Source organism: Aptenodytes forsteri, unplaced genomic scaffold, assembly GCF_000699145.1.
Source record: "Aptenodytes forsteri isolate BGI_AS27 unplaced genomic scaffold, ASM69914v1 Scaffold237, whole genome shotgun sequence".
NCBI lineage: Eukaryota > Metazoa > Chordata > Aves > Sphenisciformes > Spheniscidae > Aptenodytes > Aptenodytes forsteri.
In genome coordinates this window covers 2,364,831-2,386,919 of record NW_008794451.1, presented here as the reverse complement: position 1 = coordinate 2,386,919, position 22,089 = coordinate 2,364,831, and the positions used below count along the sequence as shown (strand labels likewise).

The 22,089-nt window shown below is 40.1% G+C and overlaps 1 protein-coding gene across 1 annotated transcript in view; it reads right to left on the bottom strand.

Moving 5' to 3' along the window:
• The window catches only part of BCAR3 (breast cancer anti-estrogen resistance 3), a 58,705-nt gene that overhangs the window by 5,158 nt on the left and 31,458 nt on the right, over window positions 1-22,089 (bottom strand). Inside the window, exons 3-6 of the mRNA XM_009290463.1 lie at window positions 7,276-7,404; window positions 5,680-6,122; window positions 4,526-4,626; window positions 1,813-2,453 (exon numbers count right to left, since the gene is read on the bottom strand). Coding sequence (XP_009288738.1) covers window positions 1,813-2,453; window positions 4,526-4,626; window positions 5,680-6,122; window positions 7,276-7,404 — 1,314 coding nt within the window. The remainder of the gene's footprint in view (window positions 1-1,812; window positions 2,454-4,525; window positions 4,627-5,679; window positions 6,123-7,275; window positions 7,405-22,089) is intronic.

The window sequence follows — 22,089 nt, the reverse complement described above, 5'->3', positions numbered from 1 at the left end:
CTTTCATTATTAGAAATGCCATTATTTAAAAGGCAAACTGAGCTACTGATGACCTACGAACTTCAGCCTTATCACAGATCTCGGTACAAAGCATTTATTCTGGCCCTGTTCACGTGCCAATCTCATTGTGTCATGCAGTTCTTATCAGCGCAGTAGTATGCAACAAGTTACCAATGAATGACAGTCGTTGGCTCTCATCACTGCAAGATGAAGATAAAGAGACTTCTCTGTGTCCCAGCTAGTTACTGTTCCTTCTCCAAAATCCAAAAATCTGTTTCTGTAACACACTCCGGTGACTCTTAATTCATTGTACAGGCTCCCACACTTCTAGCAGGCCAGTTTCCGTGGCCCCATTCCAAAGTTTATAGGATTTAAAATAAGGAGACTAATAATGAGCTAATTGAATATAATATATATGTGTAAAACCCCTTACTACTTCTCTAAGGCGTGCATATCCTATGCCTTCAAGCAACATACTCTTGAACAATATATTAAAAGACATTCTGGTTATTGTTATTAGGTTGAAGGAGGAAAAGGTGAATTTTGGAACTAAAATGTTTGTTAGAGAATGCTGTTACTACTCTTGGCACCATAGTAAAGAAGCCACAATCTATCGCTTCGGAAAAGACCAAGCAGTTGCGGCGCCGAGTTTTTCTGAGTCACCGTGTCTGCGTGAAGCCTCACTTAGCAGCAGCCAACGCTGCTACTGAGGAGAGAAGCTGTGTTTGCTGTTGGCAGGGACCCAGCAGCTGGCAGGCACTCACACACACTCATCCCACTGCTGCTCCAGCGAACTGCCCCCTTCCCAGGCCTACGGCGTGAATCAGTGCAGCAGCACTAGGAGAGTGCTACGGACACGCTGCTTCTGGAGCGCCACCATTCCCTTCTTGTCTGCAATGGTGTTGCCCAGTAAGTAGCCATGTGTGTTGCTTCTCAAGCCGCTCTTTAAAAAAAAAAAAGCAAACCACCAAAAACCAACAAGGCCCATGACACTTGGTTCCTGTAGCTGCTCTGTGGCAGGTACAGCACTCAGTCGTCCCAGCAAAGTGGTGCAGATTCAACTGCAGTTGCGTTTCTTTTATTACACAAAGTCACCATCTCGTAAGGAGATGACTTCTCCTGTCTTTCCATATTTCTGATCCAATAGCTGACCTCCAAGCCCTGCCAGCTGAACAAAGTCTACATTGTGAAAAATAGTTGTGTTTTTACATCTTTCTAAACAATTCCACTAGCACTACAGTTCTCTCGTAGGAGAGCAATGCACAAGTCCTGATAGCTATTTTCCCCCACCAGGTATCCAGCTGTAAGACAGAGACTCAGACAAAGATTAGAAGAGCAGCTAGTTTTAGAAGTTCCACTGAACGTCTTATATTACGGCCAGCAGTGTGGCAACCAGGTAACGTCTGTCTACCATTTGCCCTTGCAAGCTAACTAGCTATTTCCCATCACGAGTACTTCTTTCCACAGTGGTTTACAGCATAGATAGCTCTTCCTCCAGTATAGAGGAAAGGCTGAATCACAGATATACAGCAACCGATAGGAGACTGAAAAGATGTATGGAACACCGAGAATTTCAGTCTAAAGTCAAGGATGGTGGGAGACCTTCAGTCCAAAGGGTTTGTTAACATTCTTGTTCTTCAAATGGAAAAAAAAAAACAAACAAAAAACCCTAAAAATTCCTGCAAGCAAGTCAATACATTTATTATTCGCTGCAAATCTACCCATTAATCTTTTCAAATCAGTTCTTTAAAAAGTCTAAACTTGAACAATATAAAATAAAATGCAAGAAATACTGTTGTTATTTTTTTTTACCTTGCAGTCCATTCTAAGAATATGCTGTGCAATAATCTTTGGATTGTTGTTGGTGAAAAGCTCCTTAACTCTTCGTAACATTGATGTTTCCAATGGCTTGTTTTCAGGAGGAAGTAGTTTGGATTCAAAATCATTCGGTTTAAAACTAGACACCGTCTCAAAAACAGGTGCAGAAAAGATGCCGCCTTCTTCGGCCATCTCAGTTGAAGCTTCTAAAGGATCTGCAGAGTCCATTGTAGGGTCATCTTCCAGGATCAGATAGTTTGTTTCAGAGTTCCTGAATGAGTGTGTTCCCCTCTCCTTTCGTGTCAGGTGTTCTACATAGCTGGTTTTCTGACATAAATACTGTTTGGTTGCTGCAGGATCTCTGGCAGGGCTTAGTTCACAATAGTGTCCTTCTGAACTGTGGGAAGCCAAAGGAGAATCTGGGGGCTTCATCAGGGGCGCTTTGCTGGGTTTAGGTGGAGGTTTCGGACAGAGCTGACTGTCTGATCCTCTAAGAGCTTCCCCTACTTGTGACTCAGAGGTGACTTTCTGAACAACTGTGGGGCTTAGAGAAGGTTCACTGCCTGTTCTAAATGCAGGAGAGCTTGGACAGGAGTCTGCATCTGCTTCAGGTAATCGAGATGGATGTCTTGAACCTGCAGAGGAAACCAGTAATTTAGAAGGCCAAAACGTATACAATTCCTGATGCCTATCCCAAGGTTCATCTCTTAATGCTATTTCCTGAGGAAAATATTGTCAGATCATGTCAATCATTTACTGACAAAAATGTATATGAAATTATATTTTGAGGAATGAGCTAGCCAGCAAATTCCATTCACTTGCTGATCCTCCCAAAATCCCAAATACACAGAACAGCTGCACCATAATATTATTCTGTGGTAATGCTGACAATAATTCCAGTCCCTGCTGCATACATAGGCTATACTGTCAGAGCTGGATAGTCTCCATGGCTTGGAATAGGAGGTTTCTTTGTAACCTGATCTAGGCTATAAAAACAGAGACTTCCAGCTACACCACATAAAAGATGAGTCATTTCTGAGAATGACAAGTTTGAGATGAAAGAAAAGCTTCCCAAAGTCAAGCCTGAACCTGCAACAAGGAATGGAAGGAATTAATTTCAGGGATGCTAATCTTTTTGCTGAACGGTAGCTGACTTGAAGAGCTGGAGAAACACATCCGTATACTTCTGTGTATTTATGCCTCATCCTGTACTCATTGCATATGCAAACCTCGGCATCCAATATAGGACTGAACCCCGTATCAGACATTCCCAATCTGCAGTTCTCAGTGCGTTTGCCGGTACCTACAGCAAAGCGGCCAGTTGCATCATGTGGGCTTTACTGCCTGTTTCCAGCTGGCTCTCAATTTATGCAGACAACAAAATCTGCAAACACAGCCTGTGCTGGAGAAACACATCCGTATACTTCTGTGTATTTATGCCTCATCCTGTACTCATTGCATATGCAAACCTCGGCATCCAATATAGGACTGAACCCCGTATCAGACATTCCCAATCTGCAGTTCTCAGTGCGTTTGCCGGTACCTACAGCAAAGCGGCCAGTTGCATCATGTGGGCTTTACTGCCTGTTTCCAGCTGGCTCTCAATTTATGCAGACAACAAAATCTGCAAAATCACAGCCTGTCACCACTCGTAAGCAGTATGACACCAGAACCTGCTCGGAGGACCCCATGACAAAATGCATAGCAGTACTCTTCAGGTTAACTGTTAGAGTACCAGAAGAAAAGTTTTTGCAGCCATGGATTGGAATAAGATCATAAATTCAATTACAGACGGACAGAAGCTTGGTTTATGAATGTCTGTCCGTCCCACTAGTAAACACAGGAGCACACCCTTTCTATCAAAATACAGCCTCACTAAACAAATACTTAATATTATCTTTGTCTCGAGAAGTCTTTCCACAATAGGCACTATAAACTTTAAACAGACACCGTATCCAAAATGACTAGCAGCCTTGGAAGTCAAACACTAGAATTTGTCCACATGGGACTAGATGCACCATTGCAAGCTTCCTTACACAATATGTTAGTTTGGAAACAATTGCTTAAACCTCTGAAGAATCTGAGAAAGAAAAAGCTACAATCAACAACTGATCAAGTGTTGGTACCTTGGAGGAAGACAACAACAGTGGCCGTGGAACCAGACAGCAGCAAAGGTGTTGAGAGGAATGAAAAGCAAAAGGGATGGGGGGCGGGGAGAGAGAAGGACAGAACGGAGTACAAAAGCCGTAGTAGTGCTTTTCTCCTGGTGAGGAACACTACCACATCTGCATACTTTACCCTGAGAAAAAGCAGTTACCGGGATTTCCATGAAACACCACTTCTACTTAATAGAATACTTCTGTTAGAATGACATGAGTGAAACAAGTCAGTTCTTGTAAAGCACAAGTGAGCAAAGGTAATACTGTCAAAAAGGATATTAATGCCAACTGTAGCTGTCATTTTTTTGGTGTGGAAGCCTGCTGAGTTGTGTGCTAAGGTACTCAACTATCTGGTGCATCGTAAAAAAAATACCTGTTCCAATGACTTAAAGAGCAAGCAGCATGCCAACACAGCTTACGCTGGCCATTAAATATAACTGTATGTACAGTACTCAGAACACTCAACAGTCTCACTTTGGTCTGAAGTGTAACAGACCACCTGGGCACACACAGATTCTAAGTGTGAAACATTTAATTACAACACATACCTATTAGCAGATAGCTCTCTGACTGGTGAGCCTTTAGAGGGAATCTTTTCTCCAGAACATGATCCAAACTAGCTGGCTGGCTACCACTTTTTTCTTTGTTTCTAGGGTAAAGAAAAACGCAAACAAAAACGTATCAATATATCCAACATGCTTAACATACATAACTAATTGTCAGAATATATCACAACCAGGGCAAGGATCATTAGCTTTCCACTGGGGCAGCTTACGAGAATAAAAGGTACTTCATGCTGTGGTGGCAGCAATGAAATGGGCTACAATATGTGTGACCCTGCAGCATTCATGAGGGTGTTTCTTTGAATGTTGAGACTTTTTAATGGAACATTTGATTTGGACACTGAAATTAGGATCCATTATCCCACACTTGGTATTTTTACTGCAGAAGTCAAATATGTAAAGAAAGACTTCTCTGGAGCAGCAGCAAGATTTTATTTTAATCCTTTGTCTTACACTAGTCAAGATTTGCCAGGTCACTGAAGAACAACTTGCACTGCTGTTGTGCTTCCAGAGTCTACATTTGCTCTCTCTCTGTGGATTTCAAATGAATTATCCCTTCCCTCTCCCCAGTATGCATCGACTTGCAAATGGAGAACCAGAGCCAAAGCCATCACCATCTTTAAGCAGCTAGTGCCTTTGGAACTGCAGGCGTGCATCTTGTTTTTCCAAAGGTATGTTCAGAATCTGATTATTGCGCTCATTTACCAGTCTGCTAGAATTACTTTCTTTTGCTAGGCTAATCAAATGGCGTTCAGGAAGCACTACTTTGTCACTACTGTACTGCAAATATCAGGGGTAAGAGCCTCCCCATAAACCTGGGGCATGCTCTGGGTCACATGTTGAGTGAAGACTGTGTGCAGCCTTGCCGCTTACATCATGGCTTCAGCCATCCCCGCTTATTTTACCTCCTTAGCTTAAATTTTCTAAAGATCAAGCCCCATGACCACGAAGTAGTTGGCATCTTCTTAACAACATCAGGAATTTTCAAAAATCAGGCCCTAAAAAATCCTTTGCTAAAAATCAGCAAACCCTCAAGCCTAGTCTTCCATCTAAAATCAGAGTGAAAATTCACATCACTTACAGCAGGAGCTGACAGAGTTACCTCATTTCCCTCCATAAGGGCAGCAAAATTAAAGTACCTCAAAAGATTTCCTCTGGGTATGCTCTGCTCCGGGGATTGCATGCTGGACATACCAAGACTCAGCCTTTTTGCAGTTTCTGTTTTTCCTTCAGGGATACTCGGCTCTTTTTGTCGGACTGGAGTTACACCATACTTTTCTTCTAGACACCTGAGAGGCACAGTCCTGTTGATAGGCTGAAAAATAATTGCTCCGCTCTGCTTTGATATGGGTGTGCGATTTCCAACATAGTATCTAACTAAGCCGGGGATACTGTCGAAACTTTCAAGTTCAAACTGATACTGAACGCGGCAGTAGGCTTCATTGAGTCTTAGAACTGTTCTGTTGATTTTAAAATGCTGAGAGGTATTTTTCCACTGACAGGTAAGAACAAAGTTCCCAGGACTGGAGAGAGAATCCCTGATCAGAAAATCTCCATCTCTCTGAACTAGGCCTTCTGCCACCTTTGAGGAAAAAGAATTATACAAAAAAATACTTTCAGAATCAGAAAACAAGCAGTCAAACAACACATCCCAACAAAATATTCTTAAACATAGGACTTATTTCGGCTGCTCTGGGAGGACAGACAAAGCCAGAAATACAAAGCAAAGCATGAAGTCCGGTAGAAGAATGATGTCTCCAATTCTAAAATTAAGAGCTCATCCCACAGCAGGCATCTGGAGGGGCTTCTTGGAAAATGCCCAGCAGCCAGAAGCATGACCCACTTTTGTGTATATATTTCTTCTACTTTGCTAATAGAAAGTGAAGCATGAAGGGAAAGCAATGACTCTGGATTTTAAAGTACCTGAATAGACAGCCACACTGAAGTTCACAAGCCGTTACTACAGGACCCCAGAGATTGTCCTTTTGTTACTACCTTAAGCGACAGAAGCTTTCATTTTTTATTCTTTGTGAATACTGCATAGTACTAGGAAGTGTCAGAAAAATCCTGGTTTTCTGTTTTGAGTCAGCCCTTTTGTGTGTTAAGCTACGCATCTAACGGTTAATCTGAAGTGCAGCGTATGTGGCTGCTGTGCCTGCTCTCCTTACCCAGGTGAAGGGCAGCAGGCAGCTCGCAGCTCTGGTGAGAGCCGGGTACGCCCAGGAGGGAGGCCCGCAGGGGGAGCTCCAGGTGCTCTGGGAACCTACGCTCCAGCCCAACGACAGCTTTAACATACTTTTCACTACGATTGTAAGGATCAAAATTAAGTTATTGCACAGATTTTTGTTGTGGGGGTTTTTTCCCTCCCCCAACCTCCAAGTGCAAGAAACAAAACGAACATTTTAACTTTGGTTAAGAATACGGAACCAAATTAATGTCAGTGTGTCTGAACAATATGTGGGGATAGTATTCCCATATAAAGCCTAAATTCCATTTCCACCTTTATTCAGTACACACAAATCCTGAAATATCTATATTTTCCACCAGTGTCTGCCCTGAATCCTTTCTCAGCCTCATTTTATGCCAAGCTGTGATAAATACCATAGCTTTCACACGAATAAGCATTATGTTTCTACTAAATTAATGCAGATATCAGAGACGTGTATAGTACTTTAGTGCAATTCTGCTTGTCTATAAAAGCTCAAAGCACATTTGGCAACGCAAAGACCACGTACCTGCCGAGGAATACGTCCATGGTACCAGGCATGGCTACGCAAGTCTTCACTGCTTAGCTGCAGTTCTTCCTCTAACTCCTTCTTCAGTTTTTCTGGGCTGTTGTCCATAACCTGCCGCTCCCTAGAAAACTGCAATAAAAGATTAAAAGCTTCAACTGTGCCAAGTTTAGTGATTAACATTTTACCTGGGTTATAACTTCCATCACATGATCTGCACCAGCCACTGGAATGCAGGTGCTGCTTTTAGCAGGCTGGCTTCGCTTTGCTCTCTAGACTGTATTTGCAAAATCCAGCATTCAGTGAGATAACGTGATTGTTATACACTGCACAGAACAGAGCAAAGTGTTCTGTCTGTACACCAAGCTAATAATGACACACCTACAAAGTCATTTCTCCTACTTCCTCTTCCCAATAAGAATTCTAGCTATACCCAAAAAAATGGAGCTGGACCCAAATGCCCTGCTCCAATATCTTCCTCCTGTTTAAACTTTGATTTTAAATTCAGATTCTTTCCCTCCCACCCCCTTTGAACCCATCCAATTAAGAACATTCCAAATGCATCAAGACAGGCTAACCTGGACATACATAGTAGTTCAGTATTTCTGTTGCGCTAAAAAAAAGTTTGCCAAAGTAAACTTTGGCAAAGAAGTAAGGGCTTACTTCTAATTGTCATTAAATCTGCATGTCCAAGATGTTCCCTCCTTAAGGGAAAAAAGCTCTTGCTGCCCCTTAGCACAAAAAGCATGAGATCTGCTTGGAGATATCTCCATCACCACTATACAACTACTATAAGATTTTCTGGAAAATTTCAATCTTCGCCTCTTCTTGGAGTACAGCTTCCATGCTGGGCCACTCTGGCTCATTAGTCCTTCTTGGGAATGCAGTGTTGCTAACAAAGTAAGGTGCAGTATCTTCTCTAGCGAGTTGTCATGCACTCTTTCATAAGCACTCAGGGGAGGGAAGTTCTTTGGACTTCCTTACATTCTGCAAGAGCTGGGGACTCCAGCCCATCTTTAATGTGGCTGAAGAGTTTCAAAAGCCTAAAGATACCCAAGGGAAACAGGTTCATTGCAGGGAACATGTTCTACATCGACCAAAGAGTCAGAGTATATACCCTCTCCTAAAAGAAAGTACATTTTAAAAAAGAGAGAGGGAGAGAGAGGGGGGCCTCCAGCTGGAGAGCAGACTAAAATGCAATTTTTTTCCCGAGTGCAGTATGGATTTTTTTTTTTTCTTAGCTTTGGATATGAGCCAAAGCTCACAGGTTCCCTTCACTGACACACTGCCGTAAATATGCAACACATGCATTATTTAAAAAAGGACTGGGAATGCTCGCCCACCAATCCTATTCTTTCCGTGAACACTGCTCTCTATAGCATTTTCTTCTGCATATTGAATACTCACAGCACCTAACGGTGGGAGCAGGTGGCATACACATTTAGCACTTCTTTCAACAATTCTTCCTGCAATTTCAAGCAGACTGAATTACAACAGATTACTAGACAGCAGATTTTTGGTGGAATAATGCCAGAAGAGGCATCCTGCTGCCAAGACTATTTAAACACGCTGGGAGCCCAGGGAAATTCTGAGATAAATTCTCCTCTTCTCTCTGCTTTTTGCAGAGAAAAGTAAGGCTTCTCTTAGACAAACACAAATGAGCATAGTAGCTTGTACAGGAAGGCAACAGATAAAAAAAACCTGGTAAAGAATCGCTTTTCACCTCAGTTTTGCTTCTGTGAACCGAAACAGGGTAGTATTTATCCATACAAACGTGGTTCAAAATGGACAATCATTTTCAACAAGGAGTGTTGAAAGATGCACAAGCATCCTTTGTGCTTTTGTACAGTTAAGGTCTTTCACCAACTCCTCCCAAGCTTTACGAGAAGAAAAGTCTATGCAGGAACAAACCATGCCACAAAAGATGACCTTCGCTGGTCTTTTCACTGGTCACAAGTGCTCTTTCATAAAACCATGTACAACGTGAAGAGATTAAGTTACTGGGTGTAGAAAGAGTCACAGAAGAGGCTTGGTGAGGACTCAATTCCAAAAGCATATCAAAGTATCAAAACATAGTCAAGTAAGGCCAAAAATCCCCCCTCTACTCCAAACCTCTGTGACCTGTCAGACTAACATAGCTAAAAGGACTAGTGGCACATGCCTGCCACCTTTATTTCCCAACTCAAATGGCTGGGTACCCATTTAAAGCTGACTGGCATTGATTCCAGAATTAACAGTTAACCATTTCATTGCCACATCTTACAGATTGATAGCAAGTATTATAGCATTTACAGAAGCTGAAGGTAGAGCGAAGAGCACACAAATTGAGAGCAGACTTTTCAAGAGCACCTTTCCCCTGACCGCGCAAGGAAGTGGCTGGAGAACTTTTAAAGTATCCCCTCCAACCTAAACACCCGCGTTCAGTTGTAATGCTATACAAATCTTTTACATTCATAGCTGTGTATTTTGCTGAAAGGAACTACTGCTTTTACGTGACCTGTATTTAAGTTTTTGAAAGATGCTTTTGATTGAATAGAGATCTTAAAGAACCCAAAACTACTGCACAAATTGTTACCATCATTCCCAAAGCATCTCACTGTATCTCAGTGGCAGGCAAAGCCACTGTAAATGGAACAGACTATAGCATACAAATGCAATAACTGAATTTGCTTAGGAGAGCTAGATTCTTAGCCAACAAAAAGAGCGTTAGGTCTTTGTGTACAGACTAATTTCATCCATTGTACTGACACAAATTATCTTAAAAAACCAGGCTGATCGAGTTACAGATACAGATGAATTACAAATACAGCAGAAAAACCTAGAATTTCTTCTGGTGGTTAAATGAATTTTTCACTACTCGAATGAACGTAATGAGACACATAGTGCACTTGAATTACATCTAGCAACACAACAAGAAAAACATTTAAGGAATCCAAACCAACTGAATTGTTAACATTCATGATTATTGGTTTGTTAAAAGTCCTCTCCACCATGGTCTACCACACTGAGCATACTCTGATTGCCAGAGGTCAGACATCTCCTGAGATGAAGCAAACATGCTTAAATAACCCTTATGCAACTCTGAACTTAGTGGAAGAACTCCTGCGGCTAGCACAAATCCCAAAATACACAGGGGGGAAACTGCCTAGGTAAGCAAGTTTAGCAATAGCATGTCTTCCTGGACAGTTTTTTGTTGGCTGAGACTGATTTCTTATACAACCTACATCCATTAAAGGAGAAGTGTGACCGATGAACTGTCTGTAATCATAGCAGCCTATGCCTTTCTATTCTAAACGCTATACCCAAGGCCTCCGGTCCTGCAAGAATCTCTGAACTTGCCATCACGCAAGTAAGGGCTCAAAAATCACTCCATCCTGCAAGAATCTCTGAACTTGCCATCACACAAGTAAGGGCACAGCCTACACAAGCATGTTAGTCTGTAAATAAGAAAGAGTGTAAGCTTAGAACAGCATAATTAGCTACGTCAATGGACTTTCTTTTAAAAGAAAAGGTGACCTATTCCACACAACGTGACACAGATACTTCAGCCTCGTTTCCCAATAGCACCCAAAAGTTAATGGACAGTAATGGTATGCTGTAAATTTGCACTAACTTTATACTGACAAACCTTCATTTAGTAGTATGTTCTCAGTGTATGCCTTTGTCTAAGACACTTTGTTGGCTCCTACCCAATGACAGAAAGAAACCTGAATTTATATTTACAGTTAGCTAGTGAAGTGGATGGTAAAAAGAAATTTAAAAAAAATCTAGGACAAAAATTAAAGACCTCAGTTCATTCTGCAACAAAACACGGTTGAAGCGACACAGGAAAGCTTCCAGTTTAAATTCTTTAAGATTTCCAAATAGTAACAATCCTGTCAGAGATGCCTGGAATATAAAAGCAAATCAAGTCAGCAGAGCTCTTTTCAAATACAAATGCTTTTCCTGACCTACAAAGAACTCACCCTAAGTATGTGCTTTCCAGAACTGTTTGTTCACATTTTAGTCACATTGTTTCCAGTCCTGGTGCTATTTTAAAATATTCCCGCCATGCTGAGTTTTTGTGAACAGGTCTTTAAAAGGAAAATACAAAACTATTTAGCAATACAATATTATCAAGCTCCAGCAAAAGCCCTCAATCCTACTTACATACCCAATGCAAAACATAGAGAGCCAAGAGTTTAGAAGGGGGAAAAAAATTTCCAGTCAGTACAGTTATTTTAGTGTTTTTAATAAATGCCACACAAGTTTATTATATTTCACAAAGGATTTCTACTTCAGGGCCATTAAAGTAAAAGCAGACTGTGCTTACAGATGTAACAAGCTACCCTTGATGTTACATATTATTTTACATTTTTTCAGGCAAATACTAATCTAGCGTACCAAAAACTGGAAAATATCAAAGTTTAAGGAAGTAAAATATCAAAATATGATCTTATTCAGGGTAAATTTAAAGAGGGCTTGACCTACCACAATATGCTGTACCTATGAAACTTGTGAACACATTTTAATGGGAATTTCTCACAATAACCTGTTGTTTGTGTATCCAGGGGGTTACTTTCATTAGAGTACTTGGCACCCTCCAAAGGAAACTCACTATATCAAGCTCGTGTCAACTATCCTAGCTGAATTTATCACATTAGATTAGAATAATTTTTAATTGTGCTGAATAATCTACGGTATGAGTTTGGTGGTAAACAAAATACAAGTCCCACAGTTATTTCTGTTGCCTACTGGCAGTGGATTCTTTCTCCAGTTCATACCTGCAACAACTCCAGTGAAGTACATGTACCAATGGAATACCAAAATAGCCGAGAGGAGAATCACACAGGTTTCCATATATATACCTAAAGTTGCATCTTATGTGTTCTAGCTTTTGTGGCTTACCTCAACTGTTATTAATTAATTCCTCTCTAAGGTGATCAAGTGGGGGGGGTTGGGTTTTTTTGTTTTGTTTTGTTTTTTAAACAGCTTGAATTATGAGGGAAAGACTTTCACTTTTTAGACACAGTTTGGAAGTGGTCCAAAATCTGTCACGTTAGATCATCTCCTTCAGTTCTGATAATGTGGAATTTCACGTCACCTCTCTTTGTATCCTTCTGGCAAAGTATTATTTACTTAAAGCACAGCCAAGCACTGTTACAGGTACATGACTAAAGGTGGCCACATTTCCATCCAATCAATTATTTCCTGGTGCTTTGCACAGCTCAGCCAGCTGATATTTAAATTAGCCCAACGGGCGGCCTTGGAACCACCTGATTTCCTATTGCCTTCAAGGTTTCAAGAAAAACAGAAAAAGAAAACATATTATTATTAGGGATAAATGAGAACAGCTCTGTGAAAACTGAAGTGTGATCTGATTCAGGAAATAAGTCAAGCCAGTACTTTTCCTAAACTTTTAATAAATGTACTGTACCTATCTAAATCAAAACTATTACAGCTTTCTCCCAAATCCGTCTTTTCTCCAACACTGGAGGCCTGCTACGTTTGCTTAAGTGCACCATGAACTCTGAACGACAACTTTCCGACCTTGTAAAATCACTAGGTCCTACAGAATCTCCAAATAAACGAGAGATGGGAGATACTTTGTGATTCAGCAAAACCTTAAATTTTGTGAGATTTACATAGCTTTTAGCTAAGTGGATAATTTAACAGAACGACCAATCAACAGAAAACACGGAGGGGATGCTGGGGCAGGGACAGGAAATACCAAGAGGGAAGACAAAGATGTGAAACAAGAAAGAAGGGAGGGGACGCACAGACACAGGACACTAAAAACATCTGGAAAAGTGAAAAATTAATGAAATTATTCTATTTCCAAACCACTGGAGAGCAATCAACTTGTTCATACAGAAAATGAATATTTTATTGTCAAAGTTCCAATTCTGGATTAAGATATACTTCACTGGCTGCAGAGATCCCTTAAGTCTCTAACCCTGTGCTCTTGTGATCCGGATCAGACTGCCTGTCTGGCACTATGAGTACAAGCATTTTAAAACATACAGTTACATCCATTTATAATATGTTTTAATTTTATTTATAATGAGTACAATGTATTTAATTTCACTTATAACTCTACTAATCGGCCACCAAAACCAACAGACTTGCACTAGGCATTTAAAAGAATACCCATGCAGAACCAGACTCTCCATCTTTAAAAACGTTCTTGTCGGTCCTTATTTTCTCCTGTACAAAAAAGTAGTATCATTGGCCAAGAACTTACAGAGTGACAAGAACATACAGACAGAGTTATTTCTGAAATAGTTATTTTGAGAAAGAACTAATGGGAAAAAGGGAGTTTCTAAATTCAGGAAACCATTTTCTGATTAACTTTGACATTTTGAGCTACAACTGTGGCAATGCTCTTCACAGGGGCAGTTTTCTCTTATCTTCCGGAGTGCACAAAGTTCACACGGGACTATAACAAGGGCTATGTTAAGTAATGGGAGGTACAAAATGGATGATAAAAGTCTCTTCACGTAGACGACTGCCAACTTCCGCAGGATTTTATTTTTATTTTCTAGTGGCTTATTGGTTGGTTGAGACATAGAACAAATAATATATAAGCTTTCGCCATGCCCAAGATACAGGAGAGAAATCTTGAATTAATCAGAGAGATGAATTAATACAGGAGGATGGCAATTTTGAAGCCACAAGATTTCTGTGTGCTTGTTTAGGTAACAGGTGACAACTTTTGAGGTTACTGATGAAGATAACAAATCACTATGAAAACTTCCATCATGACTGTGACGGCTCTTTAAAAATCAAATAAACCCCATCATGGGCATGTTCTCAGTCTGCCACTATGAACAACATAACCTGCCTGACATTCACAGAAAAGTGGCCATTTTTTATTAACTAATAAGCGAGATATTTGTTCGGGAGGAGGAAAATAAAAAAGGCTTTTAGTACCAAGTTCAGTCTAATGTTAACTGAAGGTAATTCTAGCGGACTCTGCATCCACCTTCCACTACAACACTACACCGATAACAATCCCTTAATTTTCTAGGTGACCACATTCAGAGGTAGGAGGACAGCCTCATTTCTGGAATATGGATCCCGATAAATCCTGAGTTTAGAGTTAGTCAAATCCTAATCTCCTCACTCAGTGGCCCCGAGGATTTTGACTACCAAATCTAAAGGATTTTAGAAGTTGGGTAGTTTTTTTTGTTTTAATCTGAGAAATACCTAAATGAAAGGTCTTACCAAGGAGTTAAATGCATAAATATCTACTGGAGAATGTGCCCATTCCCATCGAACAGGAATCACTTACAGAGCACCAGTGCTCCCTCTGCTATCTATATATATACACGATAGAGGCTATACTGCAGTGAAAATTTGATAAAACTGTATAAAATTACCATGGGAAATTGAAAAAAATTATATAGTATAAGACTCATCAAAACTCAAACTCAGCAGCAAGACAACGGGGAATCAAAGTTCAGGGAGCTATACAAAATCTCACATCATTTTGATAAGTCAGTCTTCTCCCGTCTGGCCCTCTCCAACAACAACAAATCTAACATCAAAAAGGCAGACCCATAATGCTGCATGGTGATGACTTGTAAAGTCGTGTTATCAAATCCAACTGCCTCCACATACATGCTGAAACTGGATACACGAAGCCCAAGGATGCCAGTGAAACAGATTTAGATCATCACATACTGAAGAAATATTAATTAAGATCTACTATCTATAAAAAGTGTTTGCAATTCATCCAAGATAAGAGATGGCACTTGCATGCTTAGTAGCTGCTTATAAAAGGCTTCTTACGCATGCCACATTCATAGCATTAGTACATTACCCAGTAATGAGCTAGATCAACGTGCTGGAAGTTTTAAAACTTGGCAGTCCTGATAATTTGAGTGGCTTTCCCCTTTTGCGCAGCTTCAGCTGAGGGTGAATCATAGCAGAGAATTAAGAATGAAAATACTTCAACTTCAAGGTCTTTCCCTCCGATCATGACAACCATACTAGCTAGAACTAAAAAACCCCTGTCTTCTGGCAAAGTTAACTTTATTAATTTAGACCTCTTCATTTTTTAAGTCACCGTTTATCACTGATTTAGTCTTAACTTAATTCTTAACTTCCAAAAAATGCAAAAATTAAAGAACAATATTTTGTCTTGGAAGTGGCGCAAGTCTAATTTAGAATTCTCTCTTCACTTTCTTTTTTTTTAACCACAAACAAGGACCCCTTGCCTTGAAGTTTCCCTTTATTTTTCTCAAATGTAGAAGCTGACCTTAACTGTAAACAGCTATTAAAACCAAATGGGACTGTAAAAGATACTGACACATCATGACTGAAGAATGAGTTGATCCAAGTTCAGATCTTCTGCACTGATCATTATATTTTCTATTAATGTATGGGAAAACAAACCAAACATCTGCTATTGAGATCCTAATTTCACAGGCTAAAATTAAGTACAGCAAAACGTGAGGACTCAAGTGCTGTGGTGTTTCCTGTGCTTTGATGGGACACAATGAGGCATCTGTGAGCTTGGCCACATACTGTTTTCAATTAAATTGGACAACATAATTACAATGAATTTATCTTGGTGCAGCAAAAAATCTGAATCTCTCAGAGGTAGCTGCAGACTTCAGCGTGCTTATTTATGGATCAATTTGGTATTTCATTACAATTGTAATTACTATTAAAACTAAGAATTAATCTCATCTAGTTACACAAACTGATTTTGCTTTAAGTGGTATGTTTTCACAAACTAAGTAAGAAGACAACTTAGGCTCGGGTGTTCATACCATCCTAGGCACTTTGGCATTTAACGGAACGTACATCATTTGGCCCCAAGGTGCAGACCTTACCTGATTTGACCACCAGCTGTTTCTATACCTACAGCCACTTTCTCTTCAGCAAACGCACCCCAGTTTCCTACCATCAGAACTTCTTAAAATAGCAGTTCATCAGATTCAACTAATGCTAAATCTGCATGCTGGAACACATGCGTTCAAATCTATTTTAAATGCTGCAAATCTCTTTAAATAGAACCTTATTTTTGAAAGAGCCCAGCTGTAATTTGTCTCTACATAAAAGGTTTTATTTTTTACCCTCCATACAGCAAACACTATTAATGTTTCAGTTTCTCTAGAGACTATATGGATTAGACTAAATGGAAAGTTGCCATGACAACACTGCCGTTATTTTAGGTATTAGAAATTCATGCCAAGTTAAACAAAGGGCATGCATGGTCAAGAACAACGGTTTTAGAACTGTTCTGCTAGCCAATAATAAAACCCAATGTCATTTTAAAAGTTTTAGAACAGAAGACTTAAGCCTTATGCTTAAAATTGGAATGAAAATGAAAATTAATTACAGGAACAGGAGAGCATCTTTAGCTCTCCATTCTGATGATAACTTCTGACATTTGTCCCAGTGAGAAAGAGAAGACAGCCTGATCAGAGTCACTTTTGTGTGCCCAAAAGACTGAGCCCCATGCCTCACTTTCAGAAATGGACAGTTAAAAGGCTAAATCACTAGAGGAGAGAGAAGGGGGCAGCAGCTCCCAACTTTTAAGTGCCTCCATCGAAGTTTGAAAGCCGACAGGCCAGAAGATAGCAACCTTCACATCCTTCCTCATTGCAAGTGCTCCAGAAAATCTGTACACATTACACAGTGACTTACAGAGCTGATACTTTGTCATTCAGAGAAAATTCAAGCATAAATCTTAAATAAAATTATTTAAGAGCTTAGGTGTGGCTCGTAGATCTTCAGAAGTAGTTAGATACCCCACCTGATTACAGTTCAATTCCCAGGTCACTTAGACACTTCCATAAGTGTGGCTTGAAATGTTTATAAAGGCTTTTTCTTTGCATATAGTGCATATAGTGCATTTTTGCATGAAGCAAAAGATGTCCCTGCCCATGGCAGGAGGGTTGGACTAGATAATCTTTAAAGGTTCCTTCCAACCCAAACCATTCTATGAGTATATGATTCTGTGTAGGTTGTAATTAAAAAAGTTCTAAAATACAAGGACAAGTCCCAAATTGTCTGAAGTTTTTAAAAAACCTAAGCTTCTGAGCACAATAGCCTATGTTTTCAGCAAGTAGGTGAAAAAGTTAGGGAACCGAGTGGTCTGATCAGTTAAATTCTGAAAGCTTGAAACGTTGCAAAAATTCTCTTCAGCAAGTCCCAAACCAGGGCATTTTTAACTTAGTGCCTAAGCATAAAGACAGTCAGCTTCAGGCTCATAAAACTGAAAGCTGTTTAAGCTTCCCTCCAAGACAATGGTGAATTCTAAAGGTGTTCTTTAGAACAGAAACATACTGTACCCAACCATTGTATAAAAACAAACACTTCTGAACAAAAACTAAAAGCATTACTGACTAGCACACGGTGTATTTACTGTTATTGAAAAAGGGCACCTACCTTGACTCTGATAATAGACTTACGATGATAAAAGCAGCAAAGTGCTGCAATCAGCATTTGAAAAACATTATAGTCCTTCGGCATTTTCAGTTCTGCTGTTTGTGGTTCCTCAAGACTAAGATAAACAGTCACTATTAGCAGTTTTCAGAGGTTTAGCAAGCTCTTTAGTATCACCCCTGCCTGCCAGAGCTGCTACACCCCCCTCTCACGTATCAGTCCAGGACACTTCCCACAGCTGAAGCAGATACTATCAATTCAGTGGCCGCTAGCACGCTTGCTTCCAGCATGCCATATAAAGTGCCAGAATCCTCATGTGATCTGTTTCACTCACCAGTGAAATCCTAGCTCCTCTCCCTTGGTATCCCCTGGCTGAGATGTATTTGAGCCACCAGCTCAAGGCAGACTTCTCTTCTTGATGAGATACAATACCTGACTGTCTCCCTGTGCTGATAAAGGCTTAATCAGTTGGCTCCAGCTCAATCATGCAATGTCTCTATCTGCATCATCAATAATATACATATAAAACAAAAAAACAAAGAGGAAAAGCAGCTGATTACTGTTTGACAACTGTTACTCTTCATACTCAAATAAGAATTACACCCTTAGAGCTTAGGTAACCAAGGAAATGGTATGTCTGTTTATTTTTAATTAGGAAGCTTCTGGCAAGCAGTCCTTGGAAAAAATAGCAAGAAACCAACACTGTCAGCATGGTCAGTATTAGCGGTGCAACCAAGGTACCTTTAGTATTTAAAGCCATCAGTGGACAGCTTTAGCTTGGTGACAGTCCCATGGGATTGTGCAAACTGCTAGAGAACGAAAGATCTGAATTCAAGAACACCTCTGATTTGGCAAAGTAAAAATAAACACTAAAAAAAAAAAAAGCAGCAGCTTTATTTATGCCTGTGATTCTATTCTCTTGGACGGCATAGTCCATAGCTTACTGACCAGTAAACCACTCATCAGCAAAGAATCTGTCCTACATACCTCAAGGCCATCTCAAGAACGAAGACAAATAACTTGGCTAATTATAATAGCTGTTAGAGACAAGACCTCACCTCCATAGCAGCCCAGTTAACAGACTTGGCGAAAGGAAACAAAATGCACTGGATTGAGGGGTACAAGAAAGCCCGTAACACTTAAAAAAGAGAAACTTTGAAGAGATCAGTCATTTATAACTTGGATGGCAAAAAGTCCAGAAGTCACAGATATTTCAGATCTCAGATTAGGAATAAGTTAGTCCCAAGGAGTGGTTAAAAAGAAGAGTTACTTGTCTTTTTCATCAGCAAGAAATACATTCCATAATTAGGAGGGCACACATATTAAATGCTTATTGATGTCCCCAGGTATTCCTTGCAAGGCAATACTTCTCACCTAACAATAGTGTACTTCCTTCCCACATTGACTGAACAATGTGAAGTGCCCTCAGTGCCTGCATCAAGGAATGGGACTTGGCACATAAACCAAGCAGCAGCACTGAGCAAAGCAAAGCCATAAAATGTGCACTGCCTTTCAAGGCAAGCGGGATGGAGAGCCTATCCAAAAAGAAAAGGAAGCCTCAGTCTTGATAACAAAGAAAAGGAAGCGTGATGTGTGAAGTTCTCTTACCTGTTTGACCACCTAAGGTTTGCAGGTATCTAGCACCAAGTTAAGCACTAAAACTAGAACGTTCAAAAAGCTAGTCAGACTACTTGGCCATGTGTAGGAGATGTTATGCCTGCGACTCTTTCGAGAAAAGGAAAACTCTGTAGGAATAAAAGATCAGGGCATTAAATGGACTGAAAAGTGATTACCCTGGCAAGAAAAAAGGATGAAAGACTGGCTCAGAAAAGAAGCTGAAAATAATTACTTTGAAGATGGAGTCCTGCTATAGCTGGGGAGAGGAAATGCCTCTCCAAGTAGTTTACGACAAACTCAGACAATGAATGAGTAGATAAATACTAAGAATGTGAAAGTATCCTCCTTTTCTCTCTACTCTATGCTGCAGCATATTTTAATTTACTTTAACTTCTTTTTCCACTTTGAGGAAATCCATAGGATTGCTCTAGCAGGTAGCAAGAGAAGAGAAGATGAAAAGATACTCTGCAGAACTCCAAACACAAAAGCCTCAACTGTGACTTCTTGTCTGGAGTTTTTTGGTACTGTGGGAGGACATCTCATCAAAGACTGTATTTTTGAAGAATCTTCATCAAGAAGTTCTTATAACACCCTAATCCAATTTACAGAAGAGAGGGAGGGAAAAAAAACAACAAAAAGGGAAATGAAATTCAAGAATGCATCCGTCAAGGCATTTCTGCTTTATAATGGTGACAAGAAAGGATAAGTATCACTGCACAATACACTAAAGTTTCATTTGGAATATCATGAACAGACACAATCAAGACAAGTAACTCAAAACTACAGCACGTGACAAGAAACGCTAGTAGGATGACTGATCTATTTTGGTAGCAGAAACCAACTGGTTTAGCAATGCAAAATAAGGTGGGCCACGTTTGCTCTGAAAAGAACTAGAAGTAAGTTCCAAAAAGGAGAGGAGTTCTTTATGGGGGGTGGGGGGGAGGCACAAGAAGTATTATGACCTAGGAATGAGTAAACCTCCACTGGAATTTAGACAAAGGCTGTCAATCATCACCAAGAATAAAAAACTCCAACTTTCCAAAATATTGAGGGTTGGAGTGGCAGTTCTAACAGAGTTCAACGTGAAGCACTTTATAAAAAGAAAAAAACAACACCCAAGTCCCCATAGTAGCATGATACGGTACTTGTGACAATAGAGAGGATGCAGTATCCTTTATGTACTCACGTTTTCCTGCTTTGTCAAGTTCTAGATTGCAAATCCAACCATTATTGTAGTTCACTAGCTAACACATGCGTATTTCCCCAGGCCTCGGTAACTTTACACGTACATTCATGTCTTAAAGACCTATTAGTTTTGCAACTTCTTGTATGACTCATTTACCCAGGGATACTTACTGGTATAGTTCCATTGGTCTAGTCTGAATGATAAAATTCTCAGTATGGTTCCTTCCCCCAAAACAAGTAATAAAAACACAAAGGAGGCAAAGAAAAAAGTCTTTGCATATGAATCATCTTCCCAAACCTTTTCAACAGGACCTAGATTCCCCCTCTAGTCTTTTCCCTACTGAGAGCAAAGGTACATAATGGGCATATCTTCAACAGACTCCCTGGATTGTAGGCACAATCTCCCCCCTTCAATGGGAATAGCACAGCTCAATCTGGAAAGTAAATTTGGCCTAATATGTATTCAATGTGGGCGTGTCTATTTTTCATTTGAAAGGCTTGTCACTAAGCAGCAGTGAAAAAAGTTTAAGTGTCACATCCACAGCTCAACATGAACAGCAGGGCATAAATTACAGATGGTAATTGCCAGTTCCTTATTTCCTGTCTGTAATGGAGTAAGTAAAGAATCAAAAATGATGTATGCTGTGAGAATGCCAGAAATAATGAACCTTAAAAAAACAATACTGTACAATTTCATACAGCAGCTGCTGGCACTTTTTATCAACAGTGTAACTGGCAGGAAAGAGGGTGCTTTATTTAGATAGCGAATCTAATTTTTTTAAACAAAACTAATGGGATTTTTGTTTTTATTAAAGGTTAACATGAGTTCTGCACATATAGTTCAATGAATGGATGACACATTAGTAAGAGTCAGAACCAGAACCTTTGCACGACACTGTGATACAGCAGCATGAAAATTAAGACTACTGGAAGGAATCTCAAAGAGTACATGAGAAACCTCTGGGTGATAGTATGATAGTTCCTGCACTGCTGGCTATCATGGAGCTGTTTTCAGCCAGCATGATTGAGAACAGCCTTCAGGCTGCTCCAAATTATACTTCATACGTAGGTAAGCTTTACACTTGTAAATATTGACTCAGATAAACAAAGGATGGTTTAGCCACATTTTCACTCTCCTGTCCTGCGACTTTTTGCTGGTACTTTGGGTTCTTAGACTCTGCACATGAGAAATAAACCATTTGTTTCTTGTACCTTAGAAACATCAAATACAATCTTTCTGCTAAGTCAATCTATTGATGTATTTCTAATGCTCTCCACCATCAGGGCAGGCGACTCAAGAAGAGTACAGGGATCTCATGAGGTCGTGCAGAGAAGAAATGAGAAAGGCAAAAGCCCAGCTAGAATGCAATCTGGCTGCTGTCGTTAAAGACAACAAAAAAAGTTTTTACAAATATATTAATGACAAAAAGAGAGCCAAGGAGAATCTCCATCCTTTATTGGATGCGGGGGGCAACATTGTCACCGAGGATGAGGAAAAGGCTGAGGTACTCAATGCCTTCTTTGCCTCAGTCTTTAACAGGCAGACCAGTTATCCTCAGGGTACTCGGCCCCCTGAGCTGGAAGACAGGGACGGCGAGCAGGATGAACCCCCCGTAATCCAAGAGGAAGCAGTCA